A 13,219-nucleotide genomic window follows, 5' to 3' on the forward strand; every position below is an offset into this window, starting at 1 on the left:
GTTATAACAATCATTCATATATGAAATATTATAATACATATTTATACTGTAACTTGTAATACATGTAACTTTTGGCGCTCTAGCGGTTAATAAACAGAACCACATGCGTTTTGCGGAAGAACATTTGTAGACAGAGCTACTTCTCTCAGTTTATGTATATGACTAGTCACGCAAAATGTCACTCTACTGCTACTCCGCAGCAGTGCGGACCCAAACCAGTCTGAGTAGTCCGAATATAAACACTTATTATAGGTGTACCGTAGTGATTCGGATAAGGCAAAAACACAGTTTTGGCTAATTGATTCATGATGTTCTCGCTTATTAGCCTATACATTTTGAACACAAAAAAAGGACTGCAGCTCAAATATATCAAATATATTAACATTTCTGATTATTGATATTGATATGACATACGATAATGCCTCTTATCACAGCGCGGAATTGACAGCGCTCCGTTTGTGATTAAATTATTAGCGTTTATATATATTTATTTAGAAAATTCAATTGTTGATATCAAGACAGGGACACCACCGTCTCCGGCACTGACACCAGCACGGACACCACCGTCTCCAGCATGGACACCACAGTGTCCGGCATGGACACCACAGTGTCCAGCATGGACACCAACATCTCCGGAACGGACAGCAACGTCTCCGGCACGGACACCACCCATCGTCTCTGGCACAGACACCAATGTCTCCGAAATGGACACCACCGTCTCCGGCACGGACACCATTGTCTCCGGCACGGACATCGCCACGGACACCAACGTCTCCGTCACGGACACCACCCATCGTCTCCGGAATGGACAACACCGTCTCCAGCACGGACAACACCGTCTCCAGCACGGACACCACCGTCTCCGCCACGGATACCAACGTCTCCGGAACGGACACCACCGTCTCTCCGGCACGGACACCACCGTCTCTCCGGCACGGACACCAACGTCTCCGGCAAGGACACCACCCACCGTCTCTGGCACGGACACCAACGTCTCCGGAATGGACACCACCGTCTCTGGCACGGACACCACCGTCTCCAGAACAGACACCAACGACTCCGGCATGGACACCAACGTCTCCGGCAAGGACACCACCGTCTCCGGCACGGACACCAACGTCTCCGGCAAGCACACCACCGTCTCCGGCACGGACACCAACATCTCCAGCAAGGACACCAACGTCTCCGGCAAAGTCTCCGTAACGGACACCACCGTCTCCGGCACGGTCACCGGCACGGACACCACCGTCTCCGGAAAGGACACCACCATCTCCGGCACGGACACCAATGTCTCCGGCACGGACACCAACACCACAGTGACACTCTTGTCCCAAAAAGTATTGCTATACCACAATACTCAATTTGTTGTCCCACGGTGAGTCATTTTTCCCTGTTGCACCTACACAAAATTTGATGGCTCCCCCACCTGCCAAATCCCACTTTAACCACTGTATATATATATACAGTATATATATATATATATATATAGAGAGAGAGAGAGAGAGAGAGAGAGAGAGATATTCGTTAGTTAATTACCAATTAATAGATTTTAATTTGTAAAACAAAAAAGAAAGTTACATGATTTGATTAGGCCCAAAGGAGACCTCAGCTGAGAATCCGGGCGCCCCCTTCAGGTAGACTATGACAACAACAAATCAAAACTTTTCTATAGTCAAATTAGAATAGGTTTCAAATTGGTCTAGTTTGGAGATGTGTTTGATGGAATATAGAAATAGTCGAGATTTCTGTCTGTTCGAGAAGTCGAGTGGTTTCATGCTTGCCGAAGATGACGACGATGTGACCCGCCTTCGACGCAGAGAACCGAAACCAAAACTTAAGGCTTACTGGAGGAAACAGTCCGATAAAACCACGAGTCGTTTTTGAATGTCAACACGTCCAGCAGAGCTCAAGATGGGATCGGATCAATATCGATCACCGTGCAAAATTATTTGTGTATTGTGCGAGAAGTCAGACGAAAACGAAATCACCGGGCCTCTCTCATCCAAAGAGAACATCTCTGCACACCAGAACTGTTTGGTAAGTAGCCTAGTCTTTGTTTTCATATTGTAAACCGTACAGAAATGTATTATTAATGCTGTTCGGTACGTTAATTCTTATCGTCGGTCATATTTTGTGTTAAGGGGTTTCCAAAAAACTGGGTGCGTGCATGTGTTTATTGTGTCCTCAGTTGTTTGCATCAGGGATCTACTGCCAGCACTCGCCCACCTATGATGACCTGTTTGGATTTGCAGTAGAAGATGTAAGGAATGAGCGGCGGAGAGGAAAAAAACTAGTACGTATACCTACAGAAACAAATGCACAAGCACGAACACACTTCCGCTACCTCTAAAATGTCATAATTTATCTTAATAGGATGACATTTTTCTCAAAACTTTGTGCAGACATTTTTCTCAAAACTTTGTGCAACACTTTACATAGCTTAAAATGATTGTAGTTAGGAGCATTTTATGTTATATCCCAAAAGTAATTAAACATGACAAGATTATGTACAATACATGTAATTTGTATTGTTCTGCATATTTTATGTTTTAAAATGTGCTTTAAAAGAAAATGTTTTAAAATGTGACCATCATATTCTGGTGTTGTTTCTCTGTTGATGCATCATTTCTGTCATTATTTTTAGTTTTGCCACCACTGCAAGAAAAGGGGAGCTACAGCAGGATGTGATGTAAAGCGTTGTAAGCACTCGTACCATTATCCCTGCGCCATAGAGGCCCGTGCCAGAGCCATTGAAGACAATACTGAAGGCAAATATATGTAAGACAAAAGAATATGTTGTTTTAGATGTCTTCATAATGACAATGTAGTAAAATTAGATGAACCAATCTTTCCTTTTAGACTGTACTGTGAATTACATGATCCAGACCTCAAAGAAACAAGTAAGTGTTTAATTTTTTTTGACATTCTATTTGTATCTGATGCAAATATGTAGGCAGCAACTTTATTTAGTGAAATACTCATATTTTCTGTTTATTAGGTTCATATTTTCTGTTTATTTTTGTTTATTAGGTTCAGTAAGTTTGCAAGAGGCCTCAACGTCTGGTCTCTGTGGCTCTAAGAGACGAAGATCGGCAGACAGTCATGGACCAAGGCCTAACAGGGTCAGCACACACACACACACACACACACACACACTTACAGCACATATGTCCATAAACTCGCACATTGACTTTTGCCTAACCACATTACTGTCCAACTTAAACCTTCACTCCACAATACTAAAATAAAGACATATGAGTGGCACATTCATTTTGGCTACAATGTGAAAGTGTAGATGTGATTTTTCTTTTTCTTCATTTAATAACAGAGTGAATCTAATTCATCTACAGGGTAAGTGTGCATTGTGTTATGCTCCTCATCTGAACTGGTTTAATCACAGAACATTGTCAAATTAATAATCACAATGTGAATACTACTGATGATCTTGTGCTTGCGCTCTATCAGGTCGTCAGAAGCGAGTTTGTCCCGAAAGAAGAAAAGTAAGTCAGTAGTTTTTTTAGAGTCTGGTATTTGTAATTACAGTTTACTAGTACTCAATAACCCAAATCAGTTCAGAGTAGTAGAGTGTTTATTCACAGCTCATCACATCTGTTTATTCATCAACATGAGAATAATAACTTGTTTTTGGCATGTTGATGACAGATATTGTAATTTAAATGTAAAACATTAATAAAATTGGACTATTATGATGTTTATTTTTCATAGAGGATGACGTTGATCACATGTTTGCTCCAGTAGAGTCAGATGTAGAAGAGTGTACACCTCCAAAACAGCACAATGTGAGTTTTCATGATATAATTTGGCTGTTTAATCTGTCTGTGTGCATCATGTGAATATCTCTAAATACACATCATCTTGTAAACATTTAATTCAGACTGCAAATTCACAACTCTTGTTTCCGGCAATGAAATGGTTCAGTGTCTTGTAACATTACAGTAGTTGTAAGTAATGTTGTAGTAATTGCTCTCTGTTCTCTTTCAATAGCAGTCAACTCCTGACCCTAAGAGTAAAGGGTATGTTGACCTCTATTCACCCATTAATCTACATAAATAAATAATTATATGTGATTAGTACTATCATCTTTTGTACTGACTATTGAAGTTTCTCTGTCTATTAGTAGGCCAAGTGAAGAGCTCTGTCCATCAGTTACAGGTACAGTTGAAGACTATGTGTGAAAGTAAAGGATAATTTTTCATTTCTTACTGTAAATAAACAATTTCACTATTTTCATGAGCTGATTGTTATGATGCTGATATCACAGTGGCTTATCTGTACAGTTGATGTTCTAGTATTAAATGCTTCTATGTGTTTGTTAGGTTCATTAAATGGGGGCTTAACGTCTGATCAGAAGGCTTGTGGATCAGCAGACAATCCAGGAGAATTGCATGGCGGGGTCAGCTCTCTCTCTCTCACACACACACACACACATTTTCCTGTTTTATGGGGACATTCCATAGATATAATGCTTTTTATACTGTACAAACAATATATTCATCACTTAAAACTTGCATTTTTAATTCACTTAGTCTGATTTATTAGCTGTTTTCCTCGTGTCCCGCACAACCATTTTGGATACTGCCATCTTTGTGGGGACATTTTGCCTCCATAACAGAGAGTTTACCTGAACCACACACACACTTCATATTCTTATTGGTTGATCGTCTTGATTGTTCACAGGTGTTTCTTGTTAGTCATTAGTCTTGGTGTAGGCCCTCATGTTTCTATTGTATCTTGTCTAGTTTTGTTTGTGTAACCGCTGTTGGTGAGTCTCATGTAATTGAGTCAGATTCAAGTTTTTTGGTCTGTGTTGGTGTTGGTGCTGTGTCCGTGTCCACGCCGGTGCCCGTGCCGCTGTCCGTCTCAGTGTCCATTTCAGTGTCTGTTCCGGTGTCTGTGCCGGTGCCAGTGCTCGAGTCCGTGTCCATGCTGGTGTCCGTGCCGGTGCCCGTTTTGGTGTCTGTTCCGGTGTCCTTGCCCATGTCGGTGCCGATGTCGGTGTCCGTTCCGGTGCGGTGCCCGTGTCGGTGTCCGTTCTGGTGCGGTGTCTGTTCCAGTGTCCGTGCTGGTGTCCGTGCCGGTTTTCCATGTCGGTGTCCATTCCAGTGCAGTGTCCATGTCGGAGTCCGTGCTGATGTCTGTGTCGGTGTCTGTTCCGGTGTCCGTGCCGGTGTCCGTTCTGGTGCGGTGTCTGTTCCAGTGTCCGTGCTGGTGCCGATGTCGGTGTCCATTCCAGTGCAGTGTCCATGTCGGTGTCTGTTCCGGTGTCCGTGCCGGTGTTCGTGCTGGTGTCTGTGCCAGTGTCGGTGTCCTAAACCCACTCATCACTGAAAACTTGCATTTTTAATTCACTTAGTCTGATTTATTAGCTGTTTTCCTTGTGTCCCACACAACGATTTTGGATATTGCCATCTTTGTGGGTACATTTTGTCTGTGAGTTTACCTGAACCACACACACACTTCATATTCTTATTGGTTGATCGTCTTGATTGTTCACAGGTGTTTCTTGTTAGTCATTAGTCTTGGTGTATATATAGCCCTCATGTTTACATTGTATCTTGTTTAGTTTTGTTTGTGTAACCGCTGTTGGTGAGTATCATGTAACCGAGTCAAATGCACGTTTTTTTTTTTTGTCTGTGCTGGTTCTTGTGCTGGTGTCAGTGTCCATGGCGTTGTCCGTTTCAGTGTCCGTGCTGGTGTCCGTGCCGGTGTCTGTTCCAGTGTTCGTGCCGGTGTCGTGTCCTTTTCCGTGCCGGTGTGCGTGTCCGTGCCGGTGTGCGTGTCCGTTCCAGTGTCATGTCCTTGTCCGTGCCGGTGTCCATTCCGGTGCCAGTGCTGGTGTCCGTGTTCATGCCGGTGTCCGTTTCCATGCCGGTGTCCGTGTTGGTGTGAGTGACGGTGTCCTTTTCTGTGCCGGTGTCGGTGTCCTTGCCGGTGTCCGTGCCAGTGTCCTTCTCCATGTCCATGCCTGTGCTGGTGTCCGTGTCGTGTCCATGCCGGTGTCCGTGCCAGTGTCCTTCTCCATGTCCATGCCTGTGCTGGTGTCGGTGTCGTGTCCATGCCGGTGTCCGTGTCCATGCCTGTGCTGGTGTCCGTGTCGTGTCCATGCCGGTGTCCGTGTCCATGCCTGTGCTGGTGTCCGTGTCGTGTCCATGCCGGTGTCCGTGTCCATGCCTGTGCTGGTGTCCGTGTCGTGTCCATGCCGGTGTCCGTGTCCATGCCTGTGCTGGTGTCCGTGTCGGTGTCCGTGCCGTGCCGACACAACAAAAAACGTTAATTTGATTTGAGTCACAAATAGACAAACTCAGCTGATTAACATAAATGTATAGCTTATTCTTATTTTCTGTCATTTTTTTTTTATTTAATAACAGAGCGAATCTGATTCACCAACATGGTAAGTAGTATAAACTTTTAATTACAGAATAATGTCCAGTTAGTAATCACAGTGTTGTTGTGATTATCTTGTGTTTGGTTTCTTTTAGGTTTCCAGAAGTGTCCTACTCAGGTGTTTAAGGATTATTTTATTTTATTTCTTTGTGTTGTTCAAAACGAGAATATGAATTATAGATATTTATTGACCTGAATAAACAAGTTATAAAAATCATAACAATTTGAATAATATGTCTCTCTATTTAGATGATGAAAGTCCCACCGGCACTGACCCTGTAGTAGTTCCTGTAGTGTCAGATCTGGAGGAGTCTGTGCTTCCAAAACAGCCCAATGTGAGTCTTGAATCATAAAATCTCACTGTTTGATATGTGTCTATATGCACCAAAGTTTCATATTAAACTTCACTGAAACTGCTAGACCAAATTTAAATAGACCGTTCATCAAAAGATGAAAATTCTGTCATGTACTCATCCCTATGTTTTTCAAATCCTGTATGACTGGAGTGGACCCCATTGACTTTTGTTATGAGTGGACCACAATCTGTTAAAAGCGCTATATAAATGAAGGTGACTTGACTTTTTTAATATGGACAAAATTTTTACATTTTTCAAAATATTTTCTTTTGTACAAGAGAAGAAAGTCATATAGAATTTTCATTTTTGGGTGAACAATCCCTTTAAAGAGGTCATTGGATGCCCATTTTCCACAAGTTGGTATGATTCTTTAGGGTGTTCACGTAAAGTTTGTAATATACTTTGGTTAAAATTCCTCAATGGTTGTGTAAAACAACACCCTTTTAACATCCTCAAAAACAGCTTTGTTCACAGTGACCTGTTTCAGTGCATGTCTCTTTAAATGATAATGAGCAACTGCTCACCCCACCTCTCTCTTCCATGGAGGGTGTCGAACGGCTGAGGGCAGAAATATGCTAATACGGGACAGTCCGTCAGCGGTCGTGGGCGGAGCATGAGCATTATGACATCATAGTGCTCAGAAAATCCAAACGCCTGATTATTGAGAGTGTTTAGACTTTGAGGATTTTAAAAAAAAAGGAGTGAATGGATTTTTTTTCATTGTATGGTGGTTGTGTCCACACACTGCAAAGACACATTTATATGCAAACAACATATGAAAGTGAATTTTGCATCCGATGATCCCTTTAAGATATTATTTGCATCACACCATGATGAGTGCATACAAATCAGTTTCAGTATCAATAACATTGTAGCAATAAATTGTTTCTTTGTTCACGTTTAATAGCAGTCCACTCCTGTGCCTGAAAATACAAGGTATGTTCAGAATTTACTATAGGCAACATGCTTCTCAAACCTGCAACCAGTTTGTATTTGTTTGAAAGCAGGACAAATGCAAGGTTACCACAGTTTACCATGGTATTTTAGCAAAAACTTAATATAGTAAAGTTATGTAGGGGAAACCTCCAAAAATTCACTCTGTCTGCAGGCCCTGTAAACAAATCAACCCATCAACCACAGGTACAGCTGCTTATGTTTTTAATTAAAAATATTATTTATCATTCCTTATTGTAAAGAAACATCTAATTTTTTTCAGGAGCGGACGACGATGACACTGACATTGACTCGGTGAGTCCATCTGTACAGAATACATCATAATCACATCACACCGTAAACAAGTCTGCGTTTTGCAGTTGTATTTACTGATATTTTCATGTCCAACACATGTCCCAATACCTTTTTGGAAAACTTCTCCATAGTCCGGGGTTGTAACAAACCCATCAGGCCAGCACTGAACATTGAGTGCAAAGTAACATATTGACCTGAGCTTTCAGGCAAAATTGCCACCAAAAGTAACAAAAATATTTTTTTATATTTGCCCTGTGAAATGAAAAGCTCAGAACAATAACTCCCAAACTTTAAACATACATCCAACAATACCATATAAAATGTAGTATGTTCGATATGGCAAATCCATCATACTACAGTACAGTTATACTACTGTTCAGAAGTTTGGGGTTGGTAAGATTTTTTAATGTTTTTGAAACAAGTCTCTTATGCTCAACCTCTTGGATGCATTCATTTGACCAAAAATACAGTAAAAACGGCATTATTGTAAAATATTATTACAAAATAACTATTTGCTATTAATTGTAAATTGAATCCTTTGCATTTTCAGCAGCTGTTACTCCAGTCTTCAGTGTCACATGATCCTTTCAGAAATTATTCTAATATGCTGATTGGGTGCTTGATAAACAAGTGTTAAAAACGCTTGTGCTGCTTAATATTTTTGTGGAAACCATGATAAATTTTTTCAGGATTTTAGGAATAGAATGCTCAAAAGAACAGCATGTTTTTTAAATAGAAATCTTTTGTAACATTATGTCTTTACTGTCACTTTTGATCAATTTAAATAAATCCTTGCTGAAAGTATTCATTTCTTTAAAAATATATCTTACTGACCACAAACTTATGAACAGCGTATCATACTCACCACTATACTCAGTCACTCTTCTCATAGCCTGCATTAGTTAACAGTGTGACTGCTTACAGTGTTTCTCTCTCTCTCTCTCTCTCTTTCTCTCTCTCTCTCTCTCTCTCTCTCTCTCTCTCTTTCTCTCTCTCTCTCTCTCTCTCTCTCTCGCTCTCTCTCTCTCTCTCTCTTTCTCTCTCTCTCTCTCTCTCTCTCTCTCTCTCTCTCTCTCTCTCTCTCTCTCTCTCAGGAAGAGTCTCAGAGTTTGTTACCATCAGAAATGTATCATACAACTGTTCCATTTATCGTAATTGTAGACTCGGGACCCTCAGCAGAATCAGGTGCGTTTATCTCTCTTCTGTTGTCTTGCTGCTGTCGTTTAAATGAGGCGCGAATCTGTGTGGCAATAGATTCTCTCTGTATTTCAGAGTACAGTCTAGAACTTAGTTCACCTGTCAGTGCTGCCCCAGAGGCTGTTCGCACCTCACCTGGGTTTGTCGCGGCCCCTGAACATGAGGAAACACCATCCACAAGTAGAACCTCTCCGGCGCCCAGAGCTCCAACCACTGACACAGTCTCACCAGGTACTGCTGACTCCACGCCAGAACGGCACCATGACAGTGAAGGTCCCTCAGGTCAACCAGGGTCACCTCAGCATTCAAGGTCAGACTTCAACATTGAGGAGCTACCAGAACCTTCTTCTCCGACTGGGGTGTCTACATCACTAGATCGGGCCACTGCATCAGATGCTTGTGATGTAAACCGCACAGGACGCACCCAGTCCAATGCCGTCATATTCTGGACTAGATGCAATCAGGCCGGGTGGACTGAAGAAATCTTCTCAGAGCTTTTGTCTCAGCTGGGAAGCTTGGGAGAAAGAGTACAATCACAGGAAGCCAGCCACCAGGGTGAGAACAGCCTTGATTTCAGACCGGTTTTGTGGAATATTAGTTAAGTTAAACTCAGTCGACAGTATTTATGGCATACTATCACACGCATTCAGTTTCATTTGTAACTCCTTTTAAAAGAAAGTAAACATCTGCAAGTGAACATGGTCATTTCACAGACATTAAAACATTCATTTCAATAGTTTAGCCACAAGTTTTTGCTGCGATCTCATGTGAGCGACAGGTTGAAATGAAAACAAATTTACAGCTCAATTAATAAACAAGTTTTAACAGAAGAATTGAGTGCTTTTTTTTTTATTTTAAGCTCCACATTTTTGCTTTGAGATTTTCCAAAAATCAGTCACATTCACTTCCAGGTGTCTCATCTTAGCCATGATGGGGTTTTTTTGTTTTGTTTTTAGAAAAGGAGGGACAATTCAAATTTTGTGTGTGGATCAACATTATGTCTCAGCTTGAACCTAAAATACCCCTGTATGTTTTTAACCCTTTATAAAACTGATAAAATGTAGTTTTTTTTCTTTATACAACTGAAAGGCTGATGGCTCTTAAATGTTTCACAGACTATGATGTTGCTCTCAAACTACTGGAGGCATCTGGACATCTACCTTGCATTATTACTCAGCTGGAACAAGGTACGGCATTTCATTCATAACCACTTAAATCTAAAGTTTCATATTATTGAAAGCGTGCAATAGCAAGTTTGAATGTAATTATAATCTCATTGAGTGCCTTGTAATGAATCACACATTATAAAGGAAAATTACTGTGCGGACTCAGATAGCATTGCTTCATGAGATGGCATTGTCTTTTGTGTTTCCAGACTTGGAGGAGCAGGAACGGGATTTGCAGAGGAAAAAAGCAGCACTGAGGGATGCCAGAGCTGTACTGGGTTTAATATAATAATAATATAATCATCTACTCTATAGTAGTATTAATGTCTTATTCAGTTTTGTTGGCCTACTTTTAAATGATAATAGGATATAATACAACAAAGCTGCTTCAAGCAGTCAGTGTTTTATACCTTTTTTTATAATCAAGTGATGCCACTGTTCATACAGTATGTTTACAAAAATCTAATCTTTGGTTTAGTTTGTTTTTAAATGTTTACATCAATGGCAGAAATCTCGTGAAATATACCTGATATATCATTTTGATATCGCTTTTTGGTGAAATTCAACGTTTTTAATCAGAATATTTAATTTATGTGAATGTATGTTTTTTTTTTTTTTTTTTTTTTTTTTTTGCAAGAACAATAAACCTCACAAGAATTGAAAATGAGCTAATTTCCCATAGACGAGTGAGACTGTACACTCATCAAAATAAAGGTTTCAAAAAGAGTAGCCACCATTTAAATGTTTATATTAAAAAAAAAAAAAATTATGTCATTAAAAATATATTATATGATGTACCAACTGGGGTTCCCTGTATAGTTTTCAGCATTAGTTGAGAGATACTGTACCTGATAGACCCCCAAATTAATCAATATTAAATTGAAGTTAAGCGAATCGAAACTGAATCGCAAGCTTGTGAAACGAAAGCAAATCCAATGGTGAAATTTGTGTCAATTCCCTGTCTGTCAATAAATGATTTTTTTTTTTACTTAAAGCAAACAATGTCTTTTCCCATTATTTTGTTGTCAGAATGCACAAGAATGCTTCGTTTAATGTTAAAATCACAAAAATGTGAATCTTTTTCACCTCTTGTGAGTTTGCAGGTAAATAAACAAAGCAGGTTCATACAGTAAGCAGAGGTGGACTAAGAACACAACTTCCTTACTTGAGTGAAAGTACAGATACTACTGGTCAAATATTACTGGTCAAATATTCGTTACAAGTAAAAGTTGTAAAGACCGATTTTTACTCAAGTAAAGGTACAGAAGTACTCGTTTTTAAAAGAACTTAAGTATCAAAAGTAAAAAATAAATGTTTATGAATTGTTTTATTATTGTTGTATATAATACTTACAGTAGCCTACCTTATGCCTCTGAATCTATGCCTGCCTGCCTACCCTATCATATCCATATCAAATTTATTTCTAGAACACAGTTCCAGTAGTGGGATTGAATGTGAGATTGAATAAGTGCACTCAATAATGTCCACAATGGTTTCGGACACCCAAATGGCTGTTCCCTCAAATAGTGCCCTATTTAAAGCTTTTTGGCTTGTAGTATGAATATGTTAGCCATACTGTTATCTATAAGCTAGTGTGCTCCAAAACAATGACACAATTTAGAAGACCAAACCCAGCGTTGAAAATTAAAATCAGGTTGACGTCAGAAACCAACATCAGTCGGGTTCTGACATCAACCCGACTTTCATTTCCAACCAAAATGCAACCCCTGCTACCAAGATCATCCCCTGACTAACGTTACTACTTTCTACTCAAGGACCTTGAATGAAATGTAGTGGGATAAAAGTACGATATTTGTCTTTCAAATGTAGTGAAGTTAAAGTAAAAAGTTTCCAGAAAAAATAATAGGCCTACTCAAGTAGGCCTACAGTACAGATACTCAAAAAGTGTACTTAAGTACAGTAGCCTACTCAAGTACATACTTTGTTACTGTCCACCTCTGACAAGACACGTTCTTCGCAGTTCCTGCATTGTATTTTAAAACATGGCTTTTGACACTTTTAAAGAGGAGTGTGCAGTATTTGTCTGTTGTACACAGATACGCTGTTTCTATTTTGTCTTGAGTGTTTTGACTTTGGAAGTGAGACTTTACCTGCGTCTGCTCGTCTGTAGCTTTATAAGAGGAACACTTCATTCCCAAAAAATCCATATAGACACTAGGTGGCAGCAGACACTCATCTCAACAGCTTTAAAAGGCTTACCAAAAAAACCCCCCAAAAAACAGCTCATTAATCTTTCAACAGCATTTTGCCAGTTTAGTCCAAACTTTGTCTAAACGTTTTTTTAGCTAATTAACTTTAACAAATATTTTGGTCTAAAAATAACACTTGTGTAAAAAATAACATATATACTGTATATGTTCATGTACATTCAAATATGAACAGTTCAGTAATGAGATATTTAAATCATGACTTTTATTTGAATGTTATGTATGAATGTATGTATGTATTACATATATAATGTAATGTGTTATTCATGACAGTTATTATAAAATGCTGCCTTTTGCATCCTACTATTTTCAAGTGTGTACTGCTTTGATGGTTCAAAAAATTAAAGCCTTTACCGCTAGTTTCATTAATTTTTTGAACCATCAAAGCAGTACACACTTGAAAATAGTAGGATGCTTTTTTTTGTATGTCTTTTTCTAAATGTTCACTGAACCCCCATCCTGACTGTCATTACTAATGTCTAGACCAGCTGAGAAATCAAGACAATAGGAACAATAAAAAGTGTCTGCTCTGGGGGGTTTACAAAGAGTTACTCACTCATCCGTTAGGTATAATATTACTGGATGATGCTAGATGGCAGTGTGGCATGAGTAAAACACA

The 13,219-nt window shown here is 39.8% G+C and overlaps 1 protein-coding gene across 4 annotated transcripts; it reads left to right on the forward strand.

Annotated features, from left to right (window-relative positions):
- Positions 1 to 1,636: 1,636 nt before the first annotated feature.
- Positions 1,637 to 11,368, forward strand: phf11 (PHD finger protein 11). Of its 4 annotated transcripts, XR_014607452.1 has the most exons (22): positions 1,637 to 2,037; positions 2,189 to 2,293; positions 2,645 to 2,778; positions 2,860 to 2,900; positions 3,031 to 3,122; positions 3,329 to 3,351; positions 3,466 to 3,500; positions 3,727 to 3,800; positions 4,006 to 4,034; positions 4,139 to 4,173; positions 4,338 to 4,414; positions 6,390 to 6,412; positions 6,501 to 6,523; positions 6,655 to 6,740; positions 7,669 to 7,697; positions 7,870 to 7,901; positions 7,978 to 8,009; positions 9,104 to 9,194; positions 9,282 to 9,761; positions 10,163 to 10,232; positions 10,322 to 10,393; positions 10,582 to 10,651. XR_014607452.1 is itself a non-coding variant. In XM_084121789.1 (21 exons), the coding sequence occupies exons 1-21, from the start codon at positions 1,885 to 1,887 to the stop codon at positions 10,659 to 10,661; spliced, it is 1,746 nt and encodes a 581-aa protein (XP_083977915.1). In that variant the 5' UTR covers positions 1,637 to 1,884; the 3' UTR covers positions 10,662 to 11,368. The 4 variants fall into 4 exon arrangements, 3 of the variants coding, with proteins under 3 accessions (XP_083977915.1, XP_083977916.1, XP_083977917.1); XM_084121789.1 differs by lacking the exon at positions 10,163 to 10,232 and having other exon boundaries at positions 10,582 to 11,368; XM_084121790.1 differs by lacking the exon at positions 10,163 to 10,232 and having other exon boundaries at positions 7,672 to 7,697; positions 10,582 to 11,368.
- The last annotated feature ends 1,851 nt before the right edge of the window (positions 11,369 to 13,219 follow it).

This window comes from Abramis brama, assembly GCF_963993115.1.
Source record: "Abramis brama genome assembly, chromosome: 8".
Taxonomy (NCBI): Eukaryota; Metazoa; Chordata; class Actinopteri; order Cypriniformes; family Leuciscidae; genus Abramis; species Abramis brama.